General features: G+C 39.1%; 1 protein-coding gene, 1 long non-coding RNA gene and 1 other non-coding gene across 3 annotated transcripts in view; 2 read left to right on the top strand and 1 right to left on the bottom strand.

Annotated features, from left to right (window-relative positions):
- The window catches only part of LOC128700420 (uncharacterized), a gene marked incomplete at its 5' end in the record, with an annotated part of 96,493 nt that overhangs the window by 28,887 nt on the left and 41,595 nt on the right, over positions 1 to 26,011 (top strand). Inside the window, one exon of the mRNA XM_070080487.1 lies at positions 6,790 to 6,945. Within this exon, the coding sequence (XP_069936588.1) occupies positions 6,790 to 6,945 (156 nt within the window). The remainder of the gene's footprint in view (positions 1 to 6,789; positions 6,946 to 26,011) is intronic.
- Positions 6,014 to 6,086, top strand: TRNAM-CAU (transfer RNA methionine (anticodon CAU)). Its single transcript has one exon. It is a non-coding gene; the product is annotated as a tRNA-Met (tRNA).
- On the bottom strand, positions 13,438 to 14,374 carry LOC138851406 (uncharacterized). Its single transcript, XR_011391202.1, has 2 exons — positions 13,914 to 14,374; positions 13,438 to 13,536 (listed from the first exon to the last, which is right to left on the bottom strand). It is a non-coding gene; the product is annotated as an uncharacterized lncRNA (long non-coding RNA).

Here is a 26,011-nt window from a genome sequence, read left to right as displayed (position 1 = left end):
AGGCCGGACTTGAGTCCTGGAGATGGGAAGTACAGTGCCTGCACTCTGAAGGAGGGGTGTTAATGTTGCAGTTTAAAAACTGTAGTGTAAAGCACCCTTCTGGCAAGACAGTGATGGAGTGAATGATGGTGAAAGTTTTTCTTTTTCGGGCCACCCTGCCTTGGTGGGAATCGGCCAGTGTGATAATATATATATATATATATATATATATATATATATATATATATATATATATATATATATATATATATATATAATTTTTCACTCACTGTTAAGCCTCCCCACCTTGAAAGTACTAGTCCTCGCGAGAATAAACGATGCATGCTGAAGAGAATAACTCATGCGTGCGGGCAGATAATGTGCCGATGTTCTGCTGAGTCATAGGCTGGCAGGCAACACTCACTAGGGGACTGCACCCAATATTTCCCATTATCACATTCTTTCCCATACTCTTTTATCTTTGAACCCGGTAGTGTTGGAAAGAACTAGGAGTAGCAAGAATAAAAAACGATGCGAGCGGAAGAGAAATATCCCCCGATGTAGCCAGAAACAACCTTCACTGAGTTGCAGAGCGGAGGGCAATACACTCTCCCTCGGGGAGGCCACCCAATTATTATTAAGTCGTAGCCAGACACCTTGAATCTGTATACTGACCTCCCCATCTATCACAGCCATTCCCATGCTTTTATCCCTGCCTGTGATCAGGAGTCAGAAGTGATCATATCTCTCTTTTCTGCTTAGTAATACATGGTAATAAGGGTAACTATCTCCTTTTGGGATGATTAAACTTACTAAACTCTGTACCCTGACAGCTCGAGGGTATGCTCTTCCCCATTATCACATTCTTTTCCATACTCTTTATCCCCGATGTCGGAAGTGATCTTCTTGGGGTATGATTAAACTGTGTACCCTGACAGCACCCGTCCCCATTATCGCATACTTTCCATACTCATTATCCTTGATTGGCGGAAGTGCCTCATTTTGTGGTCAGTGTTTCGAGTCGGTCACGAATCCTCTACTGGGCTACCACATAATTTACATCAGATTTGCATGGGTCCCATAAATGTAGCTTTTAGGTGTGGCCAGGAATAGGTTCCTGCGCCAGCACCTTGTCTCCCGGATTAAAAGAGCGAAGCTTTGCATTTCTATCAAACCTCTGTTTCGTAGTGTTTTGAGCAGATTTTAAGTTAGCCTTAGCCAACTGATGGGCCACCTGCAACCTTGGAGAAGGGTTGTAGAGTGCTGTGGAGGCGTCTTCTCCCATCCATCCTTCCTTCCGTGAGCACTCGCAGAGCACCTCGTACGTTGCGTTCGAAGATTAACTCAAATGGACTGTACCCTCTGGTTTCCTGCACAGTTTCTCACATTTTAGCAACAACAGATGAAGTGATTCATGCCACTCTGTAGGAAAATGCATGCAAAAGGTTCTCATAATGGTTTTTAACTTTTTATCAAATCTTTTCAAATTTGCAGCTATCGCACAGGATAGTTTTAATATTACTGAAGATATTCCAAGTGATGGAAATAATTCATATAACTTTGGCCACTGGTCACATTGTATTTGTTCATAGAATATTGACCTAGCTGCTTTAAACCAGTGTTGAAAACATTGGTCAGATAGTATAAGACATTCTTGTATTACGAGTGAAATTAAAATGAAAAGTTAGAGGAATAAAAAGGAAGAAAAAATTAAGAAAACTGTAGAAAATTGAGGCTGAAACTTAGAATCCGCCAATCAGAAGATCTGATAATGATGACGATGATAATGATAATAATTACTTTTTTATTTTATTAACACATCGGCCAGTTCCCACCAAGGCAGGGTGGCCCGAAAAAAAAAACTTTCATCACCATTCACTTCATCACTGTCTTGCCAGAGTGGTGCTTTACACTATAGTTATAAAACTGCAACATTAACACCCCTCCTTCAGAGTGCAGACACTGTACTTCCCATCTCCAGGACTCAAGTCCGGTCTGTTGGTTTCCCTGAACCCCTTCATAAATGTTATTTTGCTCACACTCCAACAGCACGTTAAATATTAAAAACCATTTGTCTCCATTCACTCCTCTCAAATACGCTCACGGACGCTTGCTGGAAGTCCAAGCCCCTCCAAAACAAAACCTTCTTTGCCCCCTCCCTCCAACCTTTCCTAGGCCGACCCCTACCCCGCCTTCCCTCCACTACAGATTTATACACTCTCGAAGTCATTCTGTTTTGTTCCATAATAATAATTGATAATAATAATAATAATAATAATAATAATAATAATAATAATAATAATAATAATAATAATAATAATAATAATAATAATAATAATAATAATAATAATACGCAAATATATTCCTGTTGCTGCCCGACTCCAGAAAGCAATACATATATAACATAACTCCAGTCCCCTGTATCTCATTACATGCAACTAAAAGAGTAGAGTGTGTGGTATAAATTTGTAACGCATTTAAATAGGCACTCACTAGTCATCATATGGAAATTAAAATCCCAATACCTTTAATATAAATGGCAAATTAGAACATACACAGCCCAAATCTAATTGAAATATTCCATTAGGAAACCAACTTTGAAACTAAACTTATCTCCTATTTCCAGGAAAGTCTATCCTCATTAAATTAAAAAAAAAATAAAATCACGGTTTTTTTCCTTTAAGAAAAAAATTTGTATCTTAATTTTACAAGAAAATTAGATTTAATAAAATTCTTTAAAAATTAACAAATTGGTATTTATGCATCCCAGAAACAATACAAAAATATTTGCAATTAACATATGTTAATGTTTATGATTGAAACTGATTAGAAGATGATCCAATGTATCAGATATCTTCCCTATAAGGGTAGACTGAGGGCCCTGAATCTGCACTCTCTCGAAAGGGGTAGAATTAGGGGGGATATGATCGAGGTGTATAAATGGAAAACAGGAATAAATAAAGGGGATGTAAATAGCGTGCTGAAAATTTCCAGCCAAGACAGGACTCGCAGCAATGGTTTCAAGTTGGAAAAATTCAGATTCATGAAGGATATAGGAAAGCTCTGGTTTGGTAATAGAGTTGTGGATGAGTGGAACAAACTCCCGAGTACAGTTATTCAGGCTAAAACGTTGTGTAGTTTTAAAAATAGGTTAGATAAATACATGAGTGGATGTGGGTGGGTGTGAGTTGGACCTGACTAGCTTGTGCTGCTGGGTCTGCTGCCGTGCTCCTTCCTTGAGTGGAGGTGACCAGACTGATTGGATCATTGGGCTAATCCCGCGGGGGGGGGGACATGGACCTGCTCCGCATGGGTCAGTAGGTCTGTTGCGGTGTTCCTTCTTTCTTATGTTTTTATGTTCTTAAGAGGCATTCTCTTGTTATTACATAGGAAACAATTTATTAAAAAAATGTGTCAGGAAATTGAAATTTACGGAGGTCAAAGTGAAGGTCAAGCGTCCTTTTAATAACCACCACCAAGTGTGAAAGTTTACACAAGGTCAGAAAAGGCATTCTCTGGTAATTAATCTGATTATTAATTAATTTACACACACACACACAAACAAATTATAATGAATTCCATATTAGTAGTATGATGCATCACATAATGAATATTGAAGCCGTTCAGTGTTATATAATTTATGTAACACGTTTTAATCGGAATAATAATAACTGAGATATTAGGTATTATCAAATTCAGGGATCAGTTGTTAAAAAGATATAGGGCAAACAGGCAGGATGTTGCAGCGCTACATGAATTTCACAAGAATAATCCAGGAAATATTAGGCAATAACTTAAAACACTGGGGTATACCCATAGACCCTAACATAGTGGTAACATGGTGCTATACATTGATAATGAGGTATGCCATGAAATAACTGAAGTGGTAAATTATTTCAATTCAATCTACTCAACTGTTGCATCAACATTAGTCAGTACACTGCCAGTTGCTTAAGCTAAAAATTACTACACTTTACAATGATTAGATGTATCTTATGACTTCGTGTGAAAAGTACTAAATCCATCTAAAAGCAGAGGGCCAGATAACATCTCAGTCAAATTCCTGAAAGATGGTGCTTCTGAATTACTAATACCCATTGTACTCATAATAAATTTGTTCATCACCAATACCGTTCCAGAAAGATTAAAGGAGGCCAGAGTGACTCCGATCTTCAAGAAAAATAGTAGGTGTGACTTCAGCAACTATAGGCCTGTTAGTATAGTCAGTATGATGCCCAAAATTTTAGAGAAAGTGGTGTATTGTCAACTGCCTAAGTATCTTAATGACAAAACCATTCTCCATAGTTACCAATCGGGTTTCAGGAGATCTTACCTGACCGATATCTCCCTAATTAATTTGATGGACTACCTGAGAACTCAAATGTCGCTAGGGAATCTCAGATTTGGTAACCTTGATCTTGCAAAAAGAATTCAATGCAGTTAACCATAATATATTATGTAAGAAAGTACAGTTATCGGCATAGGTTCTGTAGACTACCTGAGCAAAAGAAATAAATTGACGAGAACAATAATACAGAATCAGAACCCTTGCCGATAGCATGCGGGGTTCACCGAGGTAGTATTATGAGTCCCTTATTTTTTCTTTGTTATGTGATGCCCATCAGTGTGAAGTGTAAGCTTCTGTTGCATGCAGTTGACAGTGCTCTGATGGTGTCATGTAAAGACCCACAAGATATAGCTAATGTACTGTCACTAGAACTATTCTTACAGTAAATGGTTTGTAGACAACAAACTATCACTGCACCTCACGAAAACTGCAGTCATACGCTTTGGCACGAAAAATAAAATGAAAAGGGTAAACACTTATAATGTCTAATGTAATGGGGAACCTTACACTTCATTATCTTCAGTAAAATATCTGGGAATTTCCATTTCCCAAGTATGTCAGGAGAATTAATAGCGAACGGAACCATGTAATAAAAGAAAGCGAATGCCGGGCTAAAGTTCAACTCTAGACAGTCACTGCGTCTACCTACTGAGGCTCGCAGGACCCTATGTCTAACGCTTCTTATGCAATGTCATGTAAATTAGTCTTCTTCATGGTATTCTGCCTTAATAAAAAAAAGAGAGATACATTACAAGTCATTCAGAACAAAATAGTAAGATTCATCCTGAACCTTTGTTAAAGAGAGCATGTTGGCCATAATGAATTACAACAGCTGGATACGATGAATGTTGAAGAAAGAGTGATACTAAGGAGAGTGAGCACAGTTTTGTAGTACCTACAGTAAGTGTGCAAGCCTCAAACACCTTTTATTATATAGCAATAAAGGAGTGGAATGGATAGCCTGAATATGTTGAAGACAGTCTTAGCATGAGCCAGTTCAGGAAAAGTGCTAAAAAGTACGTAATGAATGAAACTACAGAAAGGGAGGAGAGTGATTTCATGTATAATCAACATTCGTATATTTATTCCTGTTCCACCTTCTTTTACTGTAACTGATTTTCACACAGTTCAGTTACTTAGCTGTTTTAATTTTTATGGTTATAATCATGACTGATTGCTACTGTTTCTTTTAGCTAGGGTATGAGAGGGTATGTAAAAGAAGGAAATAAAAAATAAACACAAGGAATAGCAAGGTAAGACTAGCAGTGAAAGACTGGATATCAACTTGGTGGAAGAGGGAAGTTAGGAGGAAGAAAATGTGCTTAAATATTAGGGAGTTTGGGAGAGATGTGTGGTATGAATATTATGTAGAGAAATCGGAGCTTGGAGATTGGAAATCGGTGGGGAGTTTACCTGGAGTTTACCTGGAGAGAGTTCCGGGGGTCAACGCCCCCGCGGCCCGGTCTGTGACCAGGCCTCCTGGTGGATCAGAGCCTGATCAACCAGGCTGTTGCTGTTGGCTGCACAGCCTGGTTACCAAAAGTATTACCAAAAAGGCCCCGGAGGAGGAGTATACTTGAATTATACCTGGAGAGGGTTTTGGGGATCAACGCCTCCGTGACCTGGTGCATGACCAGGCCTCCCAAACAAACACTTAGGATATATTATCAGGTACAACTCTGACAAGCCTCGATAGTGCAGTAGGCAGCGCATGAGTCTCATAATCTCAAGGTCGTGAGTTCGATCCTCACTCGGGGCAAGGTAGTTTATACCCTTCACACTCAAAGATGTTATTTGTGTAGTGTAAAAAAAACTGCTTCCCATGCCAGGAATCGAACCCAGACCTCCTGGGTGAAAGCCAGGTATCCTATCCACTACACCAGATGGGTGGTAAGTTTGTTTGGACATATAGAGAAGACCGAGCAAAATGGGCTTATTGTACTAGGGGCATGAACATCAAACATTCCTGTTACAACAAGTTAGATAGGAGTGGAAGCAAGGGTTAATGATTTGACGTACTGTTGGAGTGTGAACAAGGTAACATTTATAAAGGGATTCATGGAAACCAGTTAGCCAGACTTGAATCACGGAGGCGGGATGTACAGGTGGAGGGAAGGACGGATGGAAATGTTGCAGTTCACAAGGTCAACTGAGATGTGATGTCAGCATGCTTTATAAAGGCAGTCACTAAATGAATAATGGTGGATTTCTTTTTTCTGGTCACCCTAACTCGGCAAGAGGCGGTCGTTGTGTTTTATAATAATAAAATGATAATAATAATAATAATAATAATAATAATAATAATAAAAATAATAATAATAAAAATAATAATAATAATAATAATGATAATAATGTTAATATTACTGCTGCTGCTGCTGCTGCTGCTGCTGCTGCTAATAATAATAATAATAATAATAATAATAATAATAATAATAATAATATTATTTTGTTGGTAACTACAGGGTGGCAGCGGGCGAGGTTACGGGAACGAGGCAGTAATATCGGCAGTAGCACTGGGTCACACTCCACACTGCTGGTTACAGATGTGCACTCATCCTGCACCCACTGCACTCCATCATTTTATCCGGGATCTTAACGTCAGGATAAATTTCTTCAGGGTAAGTGAAGAATGTACTTGGTCTTTAAATAAATATGTTCAGGGACTTTTAAATTTTGCTGCCAAATATGCTAGATTTTTATTGTCCCCATATCCATCATGTAGACAGTAGTGGCTAGTTTATTGTACTCTCCATGTACATCCTGAGGACTGTAGTGGCTAGTTTATTGTACTCTCCATATCCATTCTGTGGACGGTAGTGGCTACTTTACTGTACTCCCCATATCCATCCTGTGGACTGTAGTGGCTAGTTTATTGTGCTCGAATAACTGTCCTATAGACGATAGTGGCTAGATTTTTGTGCAATCCATAAACATCCTGTGGATGGCAATATCAAATTTATTTTGCACCCCATATTCATCCTGAAGACGATAATGGCTAGTTTACTGAGCTCACAATATCCATTGTGTGGATGGTAGTACACCTCCATATTTATCCTGTTTACGATAGTGACTAGTTTATCCTGCACGTCATACGCATCCTGATGACGGTAGTGGCTACAGTAGTATGGAAATTAATTGGGACAGGAGAACTTTTTGTGATTATCTCACAATATGTCTTACCCTCCGGCTTAATTAATGTAGTATGGGTTATTTTCTTTTCAGAAGAGTTTGCTACCGACTTTTGACAACCCTCCAGCTGTGATGTTACACTGCTACTCTCGACAGTGCTACTACAGCTGTTGTTCTGTAAAGCTATTCTGCAAGCGTGCTCTGTGAGTGAACATGGTTTCAGCAAATTCTTCCCTTTAGTTCATGATTTCTGTTAAAATTCATGATAGATGATGCACCTAGGAAGCTTGCAAGTACTGTAGCTCTTGGTAAACATGCTGATTTGAGATCGCTGATCCGGGATATCACTGAAAATTTGAGCCTAGCAAAGTCAGTTGTTCGTAAGATTCTGAAGAGAGCTGATGACACTGATGATTTTGGAACACTGAGTCGAGGAAGATGTTGAAGAAAACGCAAGACAACACTAGACGATGACAAGATTATCATAATAGATATAACCAGAAATGATCTACTTAGAGACTTGACCTCAGCTGGCATAAGTGTTGATTCTTCAACTGTTCGACGAAGGCAGACCTGCCAGAAAACCGGTAAAGAAACAGTTATTAACTGATGCTATGAAGAAAAAACGGCTGCGGTGGCCACTCGATCATAAGCGATAGACGACAGATAAATGGAGAAAAGTTATATTTTCAGATTGGCGCATTTTGAAGCACATGGGTACAGATCAGTGGTAGTAAGATAGATTAAATGCGAACCTGTTCAGAATGAACACATTCAACAACAGACCTCAAAACACACAGCTAATATGTCTTGGGGTTCTTTTACTGCTATAGACCCTGGACTGCTTGTTATTGCTGAGGAAACGATGAACAGTGACAAACAGAAGGCAATCTTGGCAACTCTTTTTCTTCACATTGTATATAGAAAATTTCCTGATGGAGAAGGAATTTTTCAGCAGGATCTTCCTCCATGCCATTCCTCCAGAAAAATGCTCAGCTGTGGAGAGGCTAATTGCTACTGTTATTAGGACCGGGTACCACGACGAAGAACTTGCAAAATGTGGTCAACATTGGTCGATTCTACACCAGAGCTTGAAGCAATGCTTATAAAAACAAAGGGTAGTTATATCTCTTAATTAGTCAATTATCTATCAAACCATTGCCGTATATTTTTCAAATAAACATTACTTTTTTCAAATAAATGGCTTATTTCATCACTCTCCCAATTAATATCCATACTACTGTAGTTTATTGAGCACACTACATTTAACGTGTGGATGGTAGTGGCTAGTTTTTCATACACCCTATAGCCATGCGGTGGACGGAAATATTAAATTTATTGTGCAGTCCCTATCCATCCTGTGGATGTTAGTGGCTAATGTATCGTGAACCTCGTATTTAACTTCTAGATGGTAGCTGGTAGTTTACTGTATATCCAAAGGCTAGCTCGTTTTGAGCTCAACATCCATCTTGAGGAAGGCAAGGGCGACTTTATTGAGCACACATGTGGATGACAGTGGGTAGTTTATTGTGCACTCGATGTTCATCCCGTGAACAGTGTGGCTAATTTATTAAGCACCCCGTAGCCATCCTGAGAACGGAAGCGGCTAGTATATACATCTTGTGGAAGGTAGTGGCTAGTTTATTGCGCTTTCTATATCATGTGAACGATAATGAGCCCCATGTCCATCCTGTGAGAAGCAGTGGACAGTTTACTGTGCAACCCATATCTATCCTGTGGACGATACTGGCTAGTTTATTCTTCACACAGTATCCATCCTGTGAACAGTAGTGGCTAGTTTATTGTTCACACAATATCCATCCTGTGAACAGTAGTGGCTACTTTATTGTTCACACAATATCCATCCTGTGAACAGTAGTGGCTACTTTATTGTTCACACAATATCCATCCTGTGAACAGTAGTGGCTACTTTATTGTTCACACAATATCCATCCTGTGAACAGTAGTGGCTACTTTATTGTTCACACAATATCCATCCTGTGGGCAGTAGTGGCTAATGCACTGTGGATCCTACGTCCATCCTCCTGACGCAAATGGTTAGTTTACTGTGAATGCTACGTCCATCCTGTGGACTACGTCCACAGGACCAAGGAATAGCCCCCCACCCCCAAAAAAACATTACCTTGAGTCAGCCTGAATATTTTATAAGTTCCAAGAAAATTTAACACATTTTGTTGACATTTCTTGTATCAAAGTTAAATATCAGACTTGCTACAGCTTCCTGAATAACATAATGCTGTGGCAGCCAGTAATTAGCGGAGGTTACCAGAAACGAATCGAATTTGCTTTAGAATATCCACACTTATGTGCAGTAACTAGGAACAATTGGCATGTACATGTACCCTGTGCCCAAATTTGTTGAATCCATTCCCAGCATCCTGGAATAGCTTAATGATTTACAAAGCCCTCCGCCGTGTAGCTTGGAATATTAATAAAAATGCCTCTTAGTTCAACAATGGCAGAGAGTGAAATTTAAGTGAAAGATGCACATGTGCCAACTTTACATGTAAAAAAGTGTGGAATTTATATTCTCATTAAATCACATTACATAAATTTGAGACCTCTGATTGACTTCAGTATTTAATAACTTAGAGCGAGAATGGAATGTTTAATGAGTGACTCGTCATAGTCAGGATGGAATATTTAATGAGTGACTCGTCATAGTCAGGATGGAATATTTAATGAGTGACTCGTCATAGTCAGGATGGAATATTTAATGAGTGATTCATCTTAGAATCAGGATTGTATCTATTAAGTTTAGTTTGTGTGAGAGCAAATTTGTTATTATAGTAAATAATTTAAAAACAATGGAATAGTCTGAATCCGAGTCCCAACTCTAGAACGCCTTTTCCGATCAGCTTCAAATTTTCAACTCTGATCACATGCAGATGCCTTCTGCTCAGATTTGTATAGGCCTTTCTCTAAATTGGTTTAAAATATAACTTTAGACAGCCTATTCTGATTGGCTTAAGAATTTCAACACTGTCAGTTTTCTAAACTGTATACATGAGAAAGTTATTGTATTAATATTGGTAGAATTACCCACAATATGTTAAGTAAAATAACACAAATGCAACTAATGTGACATTTTATTGTGGAAACGTTTTGCTACCCAAGTAATAGCTTTTATAACCTTTTCCTATTTGCAAATTGGTTGCTCTACCATATTGTATTACTACTACTACAACTAATATTACTATTACTACTACCACTACCACTAGTATTACACCTCACCTTGTGTGTCCGAGTATTGTTTGTAAGAGCTTGATAAAGCTCCTGGAGAGCGAACGTTGCCACAATAAAATGTCACATTAGTTGTATTTGTGTCCTTTCACTTAACAAAGTTGGTGTTGTTTACGGAATGTACCGACACGTTTAATCTTGAGATGATGATAGTAATATTTTGCATTATATAACTGAATTATGCTTCCTGAAGTAGGGGTGCCTTGATCCTGGAGCAGGACTCATGATCCAAGGAACTGGATTTATCCTCTCACCTTCCTTGGAGCAACTCTGAATATGTCAGAGTGCCTTGGGCACTATATGACTCCTACGGGTTTATCAGTTTCTACTGTTCCCTTGAATAGAATGCAGCCATTGTGAACGACATCAACCTTTAACGGCTGATGTGTAAGTGTAAGTAATGAGTGTAAATAAGATGTGTAAGTGTAAGTAATGAGTGTAAATAAGATATGTAAGTGTAAGTAATGAGTGTAAATAAGATGTGTAAGTGTAAGTAATGAGTGTAAATAAGATGTGTAAGTGTAAGTAATGAGTGTAAATAAGATGTGTAAGTGTAAGTAATGAGTGTAAATAAGATGTGTAAGTGTAAGTAATGAGTGAAAATAAGATGTGTAAGTGTAAGTAATGAGTGTAAATAAGATGTGTAAGTGTAAGTAATGAGTGTAAATAAGATGTGTAGGTTTAAATTTTCTTGCATTCTTCTGGTCAACTTTATAATTTTATTGCTGTTGTGTTTTCCTCTTAGGAAGTTTTTCTCTCAGTTTTAAGCTGTGTAAGTTTAATGTGCTAGTTTTACTGATTAAATTCTTTTCTTTGAAATAATTGGAGAATATTTCATCTCATTAGAAATAAGTCACAATGTTTGATTATATTCAGTTATATTACAACCCAGGAGTCCAAATGGCCTGTTATAGCAGAAAACTTTTGACTTATATTATCCTTCTCCAATTTAGAACAGAAGTATGTACACTATATACAGCAATAGGTATTAGTGCACTGCACGGTAAGCAAGGCAGAATAGAAGCCACAAGATAGCAGACCGTGCTTCAACCAGCTCTAGAATGGGAATGACAAGGGCAGACAGGAGAGTGGTACCCACATAACCTCTGCGATTGCCAAAACCATCTTCTCATTGGCTGGAACCTGGGTACTGGTTGAGCGACGGGGCCCCATCGTCAACCCTCAGTCCCCTGGTTCACTGGTTGGGGGAGATAGCCTGTAAATGAGGGTGTGTACATGCGCCGAATAAAGGTTACGTACTCTTTGCATGCCACACCCCCACCCCGAGAAGGCTCAGGATTAGGCTCCCACCTCCCAGTGGTAACCGTGCCGCCATAGCACAAAATAATAGGATCGCCTTTCCTCTCAACCATCCAACTCTTAGATAGAGCTCAGCTTTTCTCGTGACAAAAAGCCAAACCCTAAACTTAGAGCGAGACAGCAGACAGTCGGGGTAGCTTAGGTCCAAGACTCGGGCGGATGGTAGCTCGCATCCCCTCACTAAAAAAAAAAAAAACCACAGTACGGGACAAAAAAAAAGAGCTTGGAAGGGGTTACCACAAGTAACCTAACACATCCTAACCTAATATATAATTATAAATAATGTTAGACTCTAGATAAAGAGTCTGCCAACATATTTTCTTTGCCGGCAATATGTAAAATTCTCAAAGAGTAGGGTTGCAGTCGTAGACTCCATCTCATGAGCCTCGTATTATGGTTCTTCATGGCTTGGAGATATACTAGAGGATTGTGGTCACTATAGACAGTGACCACCTGCGAAGTTTGTCCCACGTATTCATCAAAGTGTTCCAAAGCCAGTACCAGCGCGAGGGCTTCTTTTTCAATGGTAGAGTAAGCCCTCTGATTCGGCTGGAATTTGGCAGAGAAGAAGGCTACAGGCTGCAACTCCTTGGCCCCATTTTGCAACTGTACTGCCCCAACCCCAGACTCACAAGCATCAACCTGTAATGAGAAAGGTTTGGAGAAGTCTGGAGACAAAAGAATGGGTGCAGTACACAATAATCTTTTTGCTTTGTCAAACGCACTTTGACAACTGGGGTCCAATTAAAGGGAACTGCGTGACTGGTAAGAGAAGAGGGGCTACAACATCTGAGAAATTCTTACAGAATCTTCTGTAAAATCCTATCATGCCTAGGAAACGTTGAAGAGATTTCCTATCATGTGGAACTGGATAATCTTTAATGGCAAGAACTTTAGCAAATTTAGGAGCAACTTTACCACTACCTACTTCATTGCGTAGAAAAGTAACAGAGGCCTGGCCAAATGATAAATTAACAGTTAAATGGGAACTCTGAAAGGTCTCAAAAAGAGCCTTAAGTCTAAATAGGTGTTGATCCCAAGTATCAGACACCACAACAATATCATCCAGGTACGCTGCCGTGCCTTCAAGTCCTTTAATAGCCTGATGGATAAGTTTCTGGAATGAAGAGGGGGAGTTTTTCATTCCGAAAGGGGTAACTGTATATTGATAATGACCTGGAATTACGAAGGCAGAGATTTCCTTCGCCTTATCCGTCAAAGGTACCTGATAGTAACCTTTAAGGAGATCTAACTTGGACACAAAAGTAGCCTTACCCACAAAGTCGATTACGTCATCCAGACGAGGAAGAGGGTAAGCATCTGTGATTGTGACCTCATTCACCTTACGGTAGTCTGTACACATACGAAACCCTCCATCAGCTTTTTTAACAAGGATGCACGGTGAAGCCCATGGACTAGATGACTCCTCCACTAACCCATGCTCTAACAGAAATTCTACTTCCTGCTGAAGTAGCCTCTGCTTTTCAGGATTAGCTCTGTAGGGGGAGAGTTTAATAGGTTTAGAGTTTCCCACATCTACATCATGATAACCTAACGTACATTTTTTCGGCACATCCGAAAAAATATCAGGGTATGACTGTAGAAGCGCAGTTAAACTTGTTGCTTGAGTTTCAGATAGCCCCACCATTAAAGGGCTAGGGTCCTTGAGGAGGACAGAGTTTGGAAGTTTGACATTAATTTCAGAAATAGAGTGCAAAGAGTCAGAGTCGTCCTCAGAGGAAGAGGACAGAGTCATTACTGGGACTTTATCTGGTGTATGAAAAGATTTTAATTGATTAATGTGGTAAGTTTTAGTTTTTGAGGTCTTATCAAGGGGAGCTACCACATAATTTACATCAGATAATTTACTTACAATTTGCATAGGTCCCGTAAATCTAGCTTTCAAGGTGTGGCCAGGTATAGGTTCCTGCACCAACACCTTGTCTCCTGGATGGAAGGAGCGGAATTGTGCATTTCTGTCATACCTCTGTTTCATCTTATTTTGAGCTGCCTTTAGGTTAGCCTTGGCTAACTGACGTGCCACCTGCAACCTTGAAGACGGGTTGTAGAGTGTTGAGCTAACGTCTTCTCCCATCCATCCTTCTTTGAGCACCCGAAGAGGACCTCGTACATTGTGCCCAAAGATCAGCTCAAACGGACTATACCCGGTAGACTCTTGCACCGTTTCTCGTACTGAGAACAGCAACAAAGGTAGTGATTCATCCCAGTCTGTAGGAAAATGCATGCAAAAAGTTCTCATCATGGTTTTTAACGTCTGATGGAATCTTTCCAAGGCGCCTTGGGACTGAGGATGATAGGCAGTGGATAAGTTGTGGATTATCCCTAACCTAGTTAATGCTTCTCTAAATGCTTTGGCAGTGAAGTTAGTACCTTGATCACTTTGAATAGTTTTAGGAATGCCAAAACAAGAAATAAATCTGGTTAAAGCTTTGAGAGTAGCTTTAGTATTAATACTGCGCATGGGAATTGCTTCAGGGTGTCTAGTTACTATCCATAATGGTAAATAAATACTAATTTCCTGACTTTGACCTAGGTAGTGGACCTACACAATCTATAATTAAATCTGCAAAAGGTTCTCCATCAGCAGGTATAGGATGGAGAGGTGCAGGTTTAATGGAATGTCCAGGTTTTCCTACTTGCTGACATTCTCGGCATCACCGGATATGATTCTTCACATCCTGCTTTAATTTTGGCCAATAAAATTCTTTTGTGATTCTATATAATGTTGTAGTAATTCCTAAGTGACCTCCTAATGAAGTATTATGAGCTATATTCAATATTCGAGGTCTAAACTTTGTTGGAACTACTAACCTGTCTGACAATTGCCAGCCCTCTATCTCCTTACCAGTCTCAGTGCAGATCAAATAGTTGTTTTTAAGTTTATACTTGACCAGATGATCGAAAGAAGATTTACCCATGGCTACCTGGAAAGCAAAATTTAAAGAGGGGTCCTTTCATTGTTCCTCCTGGAAGGACAGTCCCTCTGGCATAGAAACAGAGATTTCTGGCAATCCTGCAACCTTGGAATAGGAAGGCTTGATCTGGGTCTGTTCACTTGATCTACGAGGCTCTGGCCAGTTTTCCTCGTAAAACAAAGTGGCTATTCCGAGATCGGAGTTGTCCAAGGATAGGTCAACATTCTCGTCAGACAACCCTTGGGATGTTGCCCAAGTTATGGCCAACACCGGTGAAGAATTAATCATTATGGGTTCAGGACATGCACTAGTAGTTGTAATGTTATTACCCAGTAATAACATGGCATCTTTCATGGGAAATCCTTTGGATACACCCACAGTCAAGTACCCAGTGTAATATTTCCACTGGGCATAAATTTTATGCAAAGGGACAGAATATATAGCTCCTCCAAATGCTTCCAACAAAACAGAGAAATTTAATGAGGTATTCTTTGAAAGGGGTAATATTCCTTCTCTTATAAGTGAGCAATATGCTCCAGTATCTCTAAAGGTTTTGACTTCAGTTGTTTTGGAGTTTTCCTGAAGGGAAATAAGTCTCTGACAGTAATTAGGGGCCATCCCTTTCTCTACTTCTTTCAGGGACGTGTTACATAAGAACATAAGAACATAAGAAAGGAGGAACACTGCAGGAGGCCTGCTGGCCCATACTAGGCAGGTCCTTTACAATTCATCCCACTAACAAAACATTTACCCAACCCAATTTTCAATGCTACCCAAGAAATAAGCTCTGATGTGAAAGTCCCACTCAAATCCAACCCTTCCCACTCATGTACTTATCCAACCTAGATTTGAAACTACCCAAAGTCCTAGCCTCAATAACCCAACTAGGTAGACTGTTCCACTCATCAACTACCCTATTTCCAAACCAATACTTTCCTATGTCCTTTCTAAATCTAAACTTATCTAATTTAAATCCATTACTGCGGGTTCTCTCTTGGAGAGACATCCTCAAGACCTTATTAATATCCCCTTTATTAATACCTATCTTCCACTTATACACTTCGATCAGGTCTCCCCTCATTCTTCGTCTAACAAGTGAATGTAACTTAAGAGTCTTCAATCTTTCTTCATAAGGAAGATTTCTGATGCTATGTATTAATTTAGTCATCCTACGCTGAATGTTTTCTAACGAATTTATGTCCATTTTGTAATACGGAGACCAGAACTGAGCTGCATAATCAAGGTGAGGCCTTACTAATGATGTATAAAGCTGCAGTATGACCTCTGGACTTCTGTTGCTTACACTTCTTGATATAAATCCCAGTAATCTATTTGCCTTATTACGTACGCTTAGGCATTGCTGTCTTGGTTTAAGGTTGCTGCTCACCATAACCCCCAAGTCCTTTTCGCAATCTGTATGGCTAAGTTCTACATCATTTAATTTATAAGTACTAGGGTTATGGGCACTCCCAAGCTTCAGAACCTTGCACTTATCTACATTGAACTGCATCTGCCACTTTTCTGACCAAGAATAGAGTTTGTTTAAATCCTCCTGAAGTTCCCTAACATCTACGTTTGAATCAATTATCCTACCTATCTTTGTGTCATCGGCGAATTTGCTCATATCACTAGTAATTCCCTCATCAAGATCATTGATATATATTATAAACAACAACGGGCCCAAGACTGATCCCTGTGGAACGCCACTTGTTACAGATCCCCATTCGGATTTAACCCCATTTATGGACACTCTCTGCTTCCTGTCAGTGAGCCATGACTCGATCCACGAGAGTACTTTTCCCCCAATGCCATGAGCTGCCACTTTCTTTAACAGTCTATGGTGCGGAACTCTATCAAAAGCCTTACTAAAATCTAAGTAAATAATATCAAATTCTTTATTGTGGTATAAATTCTTTATTGTGGTAAAATTCTTTATTAGGGATATTAGAGATTTTCCCAATGGGTTGTGGTTTTTGGGGGCAGCTGGGACGGATGTGACCTACTTTATTGCACAGGTAGTAGACGACGGGTTTGCCTTAACTCCCTGCTGACATTGCAACTGGTGTCGCTCTGGCTAGTGTCTTTCTGGATACTGTTGTCGAGTTGCACCATGTTGAGTAGTTTGTCTCACCAGGTGGACCATAAGTTGAGAAGCGTGGCTCACCCGGTGACTTAGTTGGCTGACGTAGACGTTCTCCCTCCGGCTGGCACTTCATCCTCCAAGGTTGATGATCTCTGCTCATGCCAGGCTGTTGAAAAGAGAAATGGGACTGCTCGGACAAGGAGCAGTTAGTTGCAAAGGTATCAGCCAACCTGGCTGCCTCCAATGCAGTGGTTAAGTCACGATCCTGCAGAAAGACTCGAACCTCTGGTCCCACAGGCTCCAGCAGGTTGTCAATCAGAATAAGCTGCACAAGATCATCGAAGGTAGCAACACCACTTGCTTTATACCAGCTGGTAAAAGCTTTGGTCTGCTGTTGCACAAAATCAACCAGGGATTGACCAAGCTGTCGTCTGCTTAACTTGAAATTTTTCCGATACTTAGCTGGGATGCAAGTATATGCTCTCAAAACTGTGATCTTCACCACGTTATAATCGGAAATTTCAATGTCATTTAACACTGACATAAACTCCTGTGCCTTACCAAACAATGCTGTATTAATCGAAGATGCCCAATGCTGTTCCGGCCACCTCAAAGCTCGAGCCTGATTTTCGAAAGCTTCGAAAAGTTTTTCTGGTTCGACCTCATTGAAGCGGGGAACAAGCTGTACTGCTTTCTGTAAACTAAAGTCATTTACAAGATGCGAAAACTGCCTTCTTTCTTTTTCCCTATCAAACTCTTCTTTTGCAAATGCTCTCTGTTCCCTAGTCTGCTCAAGATTGATTTTAGCAGCTCAAGTGCCAACGCCGCTGACTCACCTTGAGACAAGTGAGAGTGCGTTTGTAATCAATGCCAGTGGAACGAGCAATTTGCCAACAACGCTGTAGGGACAATTTAGGTAGGTTAAACAAAGTATATGCCGACACCAGACGTCTGACTCATCTAGGTGGCATACCCCAATATACAAGTTATTTGCTATGCACAGTACGATTGCAGAATACCCCAACGTAACACGTTATTTGCAGAACACGCTTAGCTATGCTCAGTACGATTGCAGAATACGCATACGCTTACAAGGTGGATAAGCAATAGCAAAGCTGACTGCAAAATCTTCACACTGAACAAGTTAGTAGCGAGCTGTTGAACGAACTTACAATAGCAAGGCTGACCATAGCAAAGCAACTGACACACAAAGTTTGTAAAGCGTTGGCAAAGCTAATGCAATGCCAGACAGCAAGCTACAGAATGTTCCTGCTTCCAGCTTCACCCTAGGCTCAACCCTTTCTCTAAGTCCAGCTCCAGCTCTCGGACAGGCTACCCATATTACAACCTAGGAGTCCAAATGGCCTGTTATCCTGGGTGTAAAGGGAGCAAAATAAAGACAGCAGAAAACTCCTGACTTATATTATCCTTCACCAATTTAGAACAGAAGTATGTACACTATATACAGCAATAGGTATTAGTGCACTCCACGGTAAGCAAGGCAGAATAGAAGCCACTAGAGAGCAGACCGTGCTTCAACCAGCTCTAGAATGGGAATGACAAGGGCAGACAGGAGAGTGGTACCCACATAACCTCTGCGATTGCCAAAACCATCTTCTCGTTGGCTGGAACCTGGGTACTGGTTGAGCGACGGGGCCCCATCGTCAACCCTCAGTCCCCTGGTTCACTGGTTGGGGGAGATAGCCTGTAAATGAGGGTGTGTACATGCGCCGAATAAAGATTACGTACTCTTTGAATGGGACAAGTTATTTTAGGTTAAATATTCACTATGTGTTTTTATGTGTGTATAATATTGTTATGTACACAAAAATAAAAACTTAGTAATTTATTTCCTTACGTGCTCATTTACACCTACACATACTTATTTACACTTACACATACTTATTTACACTTACACATACTTGTTTACACTTGCATATACCTATTTACACTTTCACATATATGTTTACACTTACACTGTTTATTTACACTTCCACATACTTATTTACATTTACATGTACTTATTTCCACATGCACATACTTATTTACTTACATACTTTAACTTTCTTAGAGAAACATTTAAATTTATTTTAGGTTGTGTACGTCCTAGGGTGCAATTTTTTTTATGTTTCCGCTTAACTTCAACCTTAAACAGTGAAAACTCGATAATAAAAGTTATACGTGTTTTTAAGCTTCAAGTGATGCTGTATTTTAAGCTTCAAATGATGCTGTATTTTAAGTTTCAAGTGATGCTGTATTTTAAGTTTCAAGTGATGCTGTATTTTAAGCTTCAAGTGATGCTGTATTTTAAGCTTCAAGTGATGCTGTATTTTAAGCTTCAAGTGATGCTGTATTTTAAGCTTCAAATGATGCTGTATTTTAAGTTTCAAGTGATGCTGTATTTTAAGTTTCAAGTGATGCTGTATTTTAAGCTTCAAGTGATGCTGTATTTTAAGCTTCAAGTGATGCTGTATTTTAAGCTTCAAATGATGCTGTATTTTAAGTTTCAAGTGATGCTGTATTTTAAGCTTCAAATGATGCTGTATTTTAAGCTTCAAGTGATGCTGTATTTTAAGCTTCAAATGATGCTGTATTTTAAGTTTCAAGTGATGCTGTATTTTAAGCTTCAAATGATGCTGTATTTTAAGCTTCAAGTGATGCTGTATTTTAAGCTTCAAATGATGCTGTATTTTAAGCTTCAAGTGATGCTGTATTTTAAGCTTCAAATGATGCTGTATTTTAAGTTTCAAGTGATGCTGTATTTTAAGCTTCAAGTGATGCTGTATTTTAAGCTTCAAGTGATGCTGCACTTTAAGCTTCAAGTGATGCTGTATTTTAAGCTTCAAGTGATGCTGTATTTTAAGCTTCAAGTAATGCTGCATTTTAAACTTCAAGTGACGCTGCATTTTAAGCTTCGAGTGATGCTGTATTTTAAGCTTCAAATGAGGCTGTATTTTAAGCTTCAAGTGATGCTGTATTTTAAGCTTCAAGTGATGTTGTATTTAAGCTTCAAGTGATGCTGTATTTTAAGCTTCAAGTGATGCTGCATTTTAAGCTTCGAGTGATGCTGTATTTTAAGCTTCAAGTGATGCTGTATTTTAAGCTTCAAATGAGGCTGTATTTTATGCTTCAAGTGATGTTGTATTTAAGCTTCAAGTGATGCTGTATTTTAAGCTTCAAGTGCTGCTATATTTTAAGCTTCAAATGATGCTGTATTTTAAGCTTCAAATGAGCCTGTATTTTATGCTTCAAGTGATGCTGTATTTTAAGCTTCAAATGATGCTGTATTTTAAGCTTCAAATGAGCCTGTATTTTATGCTTCAAGTGATGCTGTATTTTAAGCTTCAAGTGATGCTGTATTTTAAGCTTCAAATAATGCTGTATTTTAAGCTTCAAGTGATGCTGTATTTTAAGCTTCAAGTGATGCTGTATTTTAAGCTTCAAATGATGCTGTATTTTAAGCTTCAAGTGATGCTGTATTTTAAGCTTCAAATGATGCTGTATTTTAAGCTTCAAGTGACGCTGTATTTTAAGCTTCAAGTGATGCTGTATTTTAAGCTTCAAGTGATGCTGTATTTTAAGCTTCAAATAATGCTGTATTTTAAGTTTCAAGTGATGCTGTATTTTAAGCTTCAAGTGATGCTGTATTTTAAGCTTCAAATAATGCTGTATTTTAAGTTTCAAGTGATGCTGTATTTTAAGCTTCAAATGATGCTGTATTTTAAGCTTCAAATAATGCTGTATTTTAAGTTTCAAGTGATGCTGTATTTTAAGCTTCAAGTGATGCTGTATTTTAAGCTTCAAGTGATGCTGTATTTTAAGCTTCAAATAATGCTGTATTTTAAGTTTCAACTGATGCTGTATTTTAAGCTTCAAGTGATGCTGTATTTTAAGCTTCAAGTGATGCTGTATTTTAAGCTTCAAATGATGCTGTATTTTAAGCTTCAAGTGATGCTGTATTTTAAGCTTCAAGTGATGCTGTATTTTAAGCTTCAAATGATGCTGTATTTTAAGCTTCAAGTGATGCTGTATTTTAAGCTTCAAGTGATGCTGTATTTTAAGCTTCAAATAATGCTGTATTTTAAGTTTCAAGTGATGCTGTATTTTAAGCTTCAAATGATGCTGTATTTTAAGCTTCAAATAATGCTGTATTTTAAGTTTCAAGTGATGGTGTATTTTAAGCTTCAAGTGATGCTGTATTTTAAGCTTCAAATAATGCTGTATTTTAAGTTTCAAGTGATGCTGTATTTTAAGCTTCAAATGATGCTGTATTTTAAGCTTCAAATAATGCTGTATTTTAAGTTTCAAGTGATGCTGTATTTTAAGCTTCAAGTGATGCTGTATTTTAAGCTTCAAGTGATGCTGTATTTTAAGCTTCAAATAATGCTGTATTTTAAGTTTCAAGTGATGCTGTATTTTAAGCTTCAAGTGATGCTGTATTTTAAGCTTCAAGTGATGCTGTATTTTAAGCTTCAAATAATGCTGTATTTTAAGTTTCAAGTGATGCTGTATTTTAAGCTTCAAATGATGCTGTATTTTAAGCTTCAAGTGATGCTGTATTTTAAGCTTCAAATGATGCTGTATTTTAAGTTTCAAGTGATGCTGTATTTTAAGCTTCAAGTGATGCTGTGTTTTAAGCTTCAAGTGATGCTGTATTTTAAGCTTCAAGTGATGCTGTATTTTAAGCTTCAAATGATGCTGTATTTTAAGTTTCATGTGATGCTGTATTTTAAGCTTCAAGTGATGCTGTATTTTAAGCTTCAAGTGATGCTGTATTTTAAGCTTCAAGTGATGCTGTATTTTAAGTTTCAAGTGATGCTGTATTTTAAGCTTCAAGTGATGCTGTATTTTAAGCTTCAAGTGATGCTGTATTTTAAGCTTCAAGTGATGCTGTATTTTAAGTTTCAAGTGATGCTGTATTTTAAGCTTCAAGTGATGCTGTATTTTAAGCTTCAAGTGATGCTGTATTTTAAGCTTCAAGTGATGCTGTATTTTAAGCTTCAAGTGATGCTGTATTTTAAGCTTCAAGTGATGCTGTATTTTAAGCTTCAAGTGATGCTGTATTTTAAGCTTCAAGTAATGCTGCATTTTAAACTTCAAGTGATGCTGTATTTTAAGCTTCAAGTGATGCTGTATTTTAAGCTTCAAGTGATGCTTGGGGATTAGCGTGGACGGTTACAAAGCATGGCTTGCTTCTACAGTGTTTTAAAAGCTGAGGTTGGAGAGTTGAAGGAGGAGGTCTTGCTTCTCCAGGAGGAGATTAGGAGGCTGAAGGTCCACCTCAATGGGCCTGGGAGAGAGTGTGAGGTGGTTGGAGATGTGGGGAATGAGGCTTCTAGCAGTGAGGTGCAGTCTGTCTCTCACTGTGAGGAGGCTGTAGGTGGGGTGGTAGCAACGGCTACCAGCAGTGAGGTGCAGCCCAGCACCTGCTACAAGTGGCGAGTTGTTCACAGTAATGGGAGGCGCATCAGAGTAAGGAAAGTTAAGAGTGCAGATCTGAAGGTAGGAAATCGCTTCTCTGTTCTCCAGGATGAATGTACTTCAGTGGCCAGTGAAGGTAAGGGTACTACTGCCCCTGCTAATGAAGGTAAGCGCATTCTTGTGGTTGGTGACTCTCAGGTAAGATATGTTGATCGTGCTTTTTGTAATAGGAATAAGAAGATGAGAGATAGAGTGTGCTTCCCTGGAGCTGGTGTTGGGGACATTGTCAACAGACTGGATAATATCATGTCAGGTAATGGGAACAAGCCCATTATCTGTCTCAGTGCTGGTGGAAATGATATTGGGAAGGGTAGGAGAGAAGAGCTGCTAGATAAGTACAGGTCAGCTATAGATTTCATTAAGTCTAAGGGAGGGATCCCAATCATATGTAGCATCTTGCCTAGAAGGGGAGTAGGAAATGAATGGTTGTCTAGGGCAATTGGTGTAAATTGCTGGCTAGACAGATACTGCAAGGAACTTGCAATCCCATTCATTGACAACTGGAACAACTTTTATGGCAAACATGATATGTATGCAAGGGATGGGGTTCATCTCTCTGGGGCAGGGGTGGTAGCACTTGCAGACTCGATTGAGAAGGCCATTGGTGAAATGCCTATGATTTTAAACTGATGGAAGATAGAGGTATGGGTGTGTGTGGGAAACAAGCAGGTTGCAACACTAGGGTTGGAAACAGTAAATGTATAAAAGGCATTCAGCATGAAGTTATAAATAAAGACAATAGAACAGGTCAGCAAACAAAGGGGGACAGCAGAGGGCAGCAAGGGACTAGCTCCCTTAAGGTTTACTATACTAATAGCAGGAGTGTTAGAAATAAGATAGATGAGCTAAGATTAATTGCAAGTGCAGGAAACATAGATATTATTGCTATAACAGAGACCTGGCTCAATCTGAAAGATAGAGAGATGCCCTCTGAATGTCACATACAAGGCTATAAATTATTCCACACTGACAGGGTCAACAGGAAAGGTGGTGGAGTAGCGATGTATGTCAGAGACAATTTAAATTGTTGTGTTAGACAAGATATTAAATTAGAAGCGTCAGCCACTGAATCTGTTTGGTTACAGCTTCTCGAGGGCCGAGAAAAACTAATTTTGGGTGTGATTTACAGGGCCCCAAATCTTGATAGGGAGTGCAGTAAACTTCTATGGGACGAAATTCGTAAGGCATCTACATACGAAAATGTTGTGCTAATGGGAGATTTCAACTATAGACAGATTGACTGGAGCAATTTGACAGGAAATTTAGAGTCGGGTGACTTTCTTGATACGATCCAGGATTGTTTTTTAAAACAGTTTGTGACAGAGCCAACTAGGGGAAATAACCTCCTTGACTTGGTTCTTGCCAGTAGGGAAACACTAATTAATAATCTTGAGGTTAATGATGAGCTTGGGGAGAGTGATCACAAATCACTCAGTTTTAACATATCATGGAATTCCCCTAATAATGGCAATCAAGTCTCCGTCCCTGACTTTCGCTTGGCTGATTTCATAGGACTGAAAAATTACTTAGGTGGGCTGAACTGGAATGACCTGACTAGGGGTCAGGTAGGTGGTGATGGTTGCCGATATGATGCTTTCCAGGGCATAGTTCTAGCTGCTCAGTCAAATTATGTTCCAAATAGGGAAATCAGATCAAACAAAAATGATCCTAAATGGATGAACAATAGATTAAAATATCTGATTGGTCAAAAGAGAGGCATATATAGGCAAATCAAAAGAGGAGAGGGGCAATTAAGAAATCGATATATTCAGTTAAAGAGAGAAATAAAAAAGGGAATTAGAAAAGCAAATAGAGATTATGAGGTTAAAGTTGCAAGAGAATCGAAGACTAACCCAAAAGGATTCTTTCAGGTATACAGAAGTAAGATCAGGGACAAGATAGGCCCACTCAAAAGTTCCTCGGGTCAGCTCACTGACAGTGATAAGGAAATGTGTAGAATTTTTAACACATACTTCCTCTCAGTTTTTACACAGGAGGATACCAGCGATATTCCAGTAATGATAAATTATGTAGAACAGGACGATAATAAACTGTGCACTATTAGGGTCACAAGTGACATGGTCCTTAGGCAAATAGATAAATTAAAACCTAACAAATCCCCAGGCCCTGATGAACTGTATGCAAGGGTTCTAAAGGAATGTAAAGAGGAGCTTAGCACACCTTTGGCTAATCTTTTCAACATATCACTACAAACTGGCATGGTGCCAGATAAGTGGAAAATGGCAAATGTGATACCTATTTTCAAAACAGGTGACAGGTCCTTAGCTTCGAACTATAGACCAATAAGCCTAACCTCCATAGTGGGAAAATTTATGGAATCAATAATTGCCGAGGCAGTTCGTAGCCACCTTGAAAAGCATAAATTAATCAACGAATCTCAGCATGGTTTTACAAAGGGGCGTTCCTGCCTTACGAATTTATTAACTTTTTTCACTAAGGTATTTGAGGAGGTAGATCATGGTAATGAATATGATATTGTGTATATGGACTTCAGTAAGGCTTTTGACAGGGTCCCACATCAGAGACTATTGAGGAAAATTAAAGCACATGGAATAGGAGGAGAAATTTTTTCCTGGATAGAGGCATGGTTGACAAATAGGCAGCAGAGAGTTTGCATAAATGGGGAGAAATCAGAGTGGGGAAGCGTCACGAGCGGTGTTCCACAGGGGTCAGTGTTGGGCCCCCTGCTGTTCACAATCTACATAAACGACATAGATGAGGGCATAAAGAGCGACATCGGCAAGTTTGCCGATGACACCAAAATAGGCCGTCGAATTCATTCTGACGAGGACATTCGAGCACTCCAGGAAGATTTGAATAGACTGATGCAGTGGTCGGAGAAGTGGCAGATGCAGTTTAATATAGACAAATGCAAAGTTCTAAATGTTGGACAGGACAATAACCATGCCACATATAAACTAAATAATGTAGATCTTAATATTACGGATTGCGAAAAAGATTTAGGAGTTCTGGTTAGCAGTAATCTGAAACCAAGACAACAGTGCATAAGTGTTCGCAATAAAGCTAATAGAATCCTTGGCTTCATATCAAGAAGCATAAATAATAGGAGTCCTCAGGTTGTTCTTCAACTCTATACATCCTTGGTTAGGCCTCATTTAGATTATGCTGCACAGTTTTGGTCACCGTATTACAGAATGGATATAAATTCTCTGGAAAATGTACAAAGGAGGATGACAAAGATGATCCCATGTATCAGAAACCTTCCCTATGAGGATAGACTAAGGGCCCTGAAACTGCACTCTCTAGAAAGACGTAGAATTAGGGGGGATATGATTGAGGTTTATAAGTGGAAGACAGGAATAAATAAAGGGGATGTAAATAGTGTGCTGAAAATATCTAGCCTAGACAGGACTCGCAGCAATGGTTTTAAGTTGGAAAAATTCAGATTCAGGAGGGATATAGGAAAGTACTGGTTTGGTAATAGAGTTG

This window comes from Cherax quadricarinatus, unplaced genomic scaffold, assembly GCF_038502225.1.
Source record: "Cherax quadricarinatus isolate ZL_2023a unplaced genomic scaffold, ASM3850222v1 Contig520, whole genome shotgun sequence".
NCBI classification, from domain to species: domain Eukaryota; kingdom Metazoa; phylum Arthropoda; class Malacostraca; order Decapoda; family Parastacidae; genus Cherax; species Cherax quadricarinatus.
This window is presented reverse-complemented; position numbering and strand designations above follow the sequence as displayed.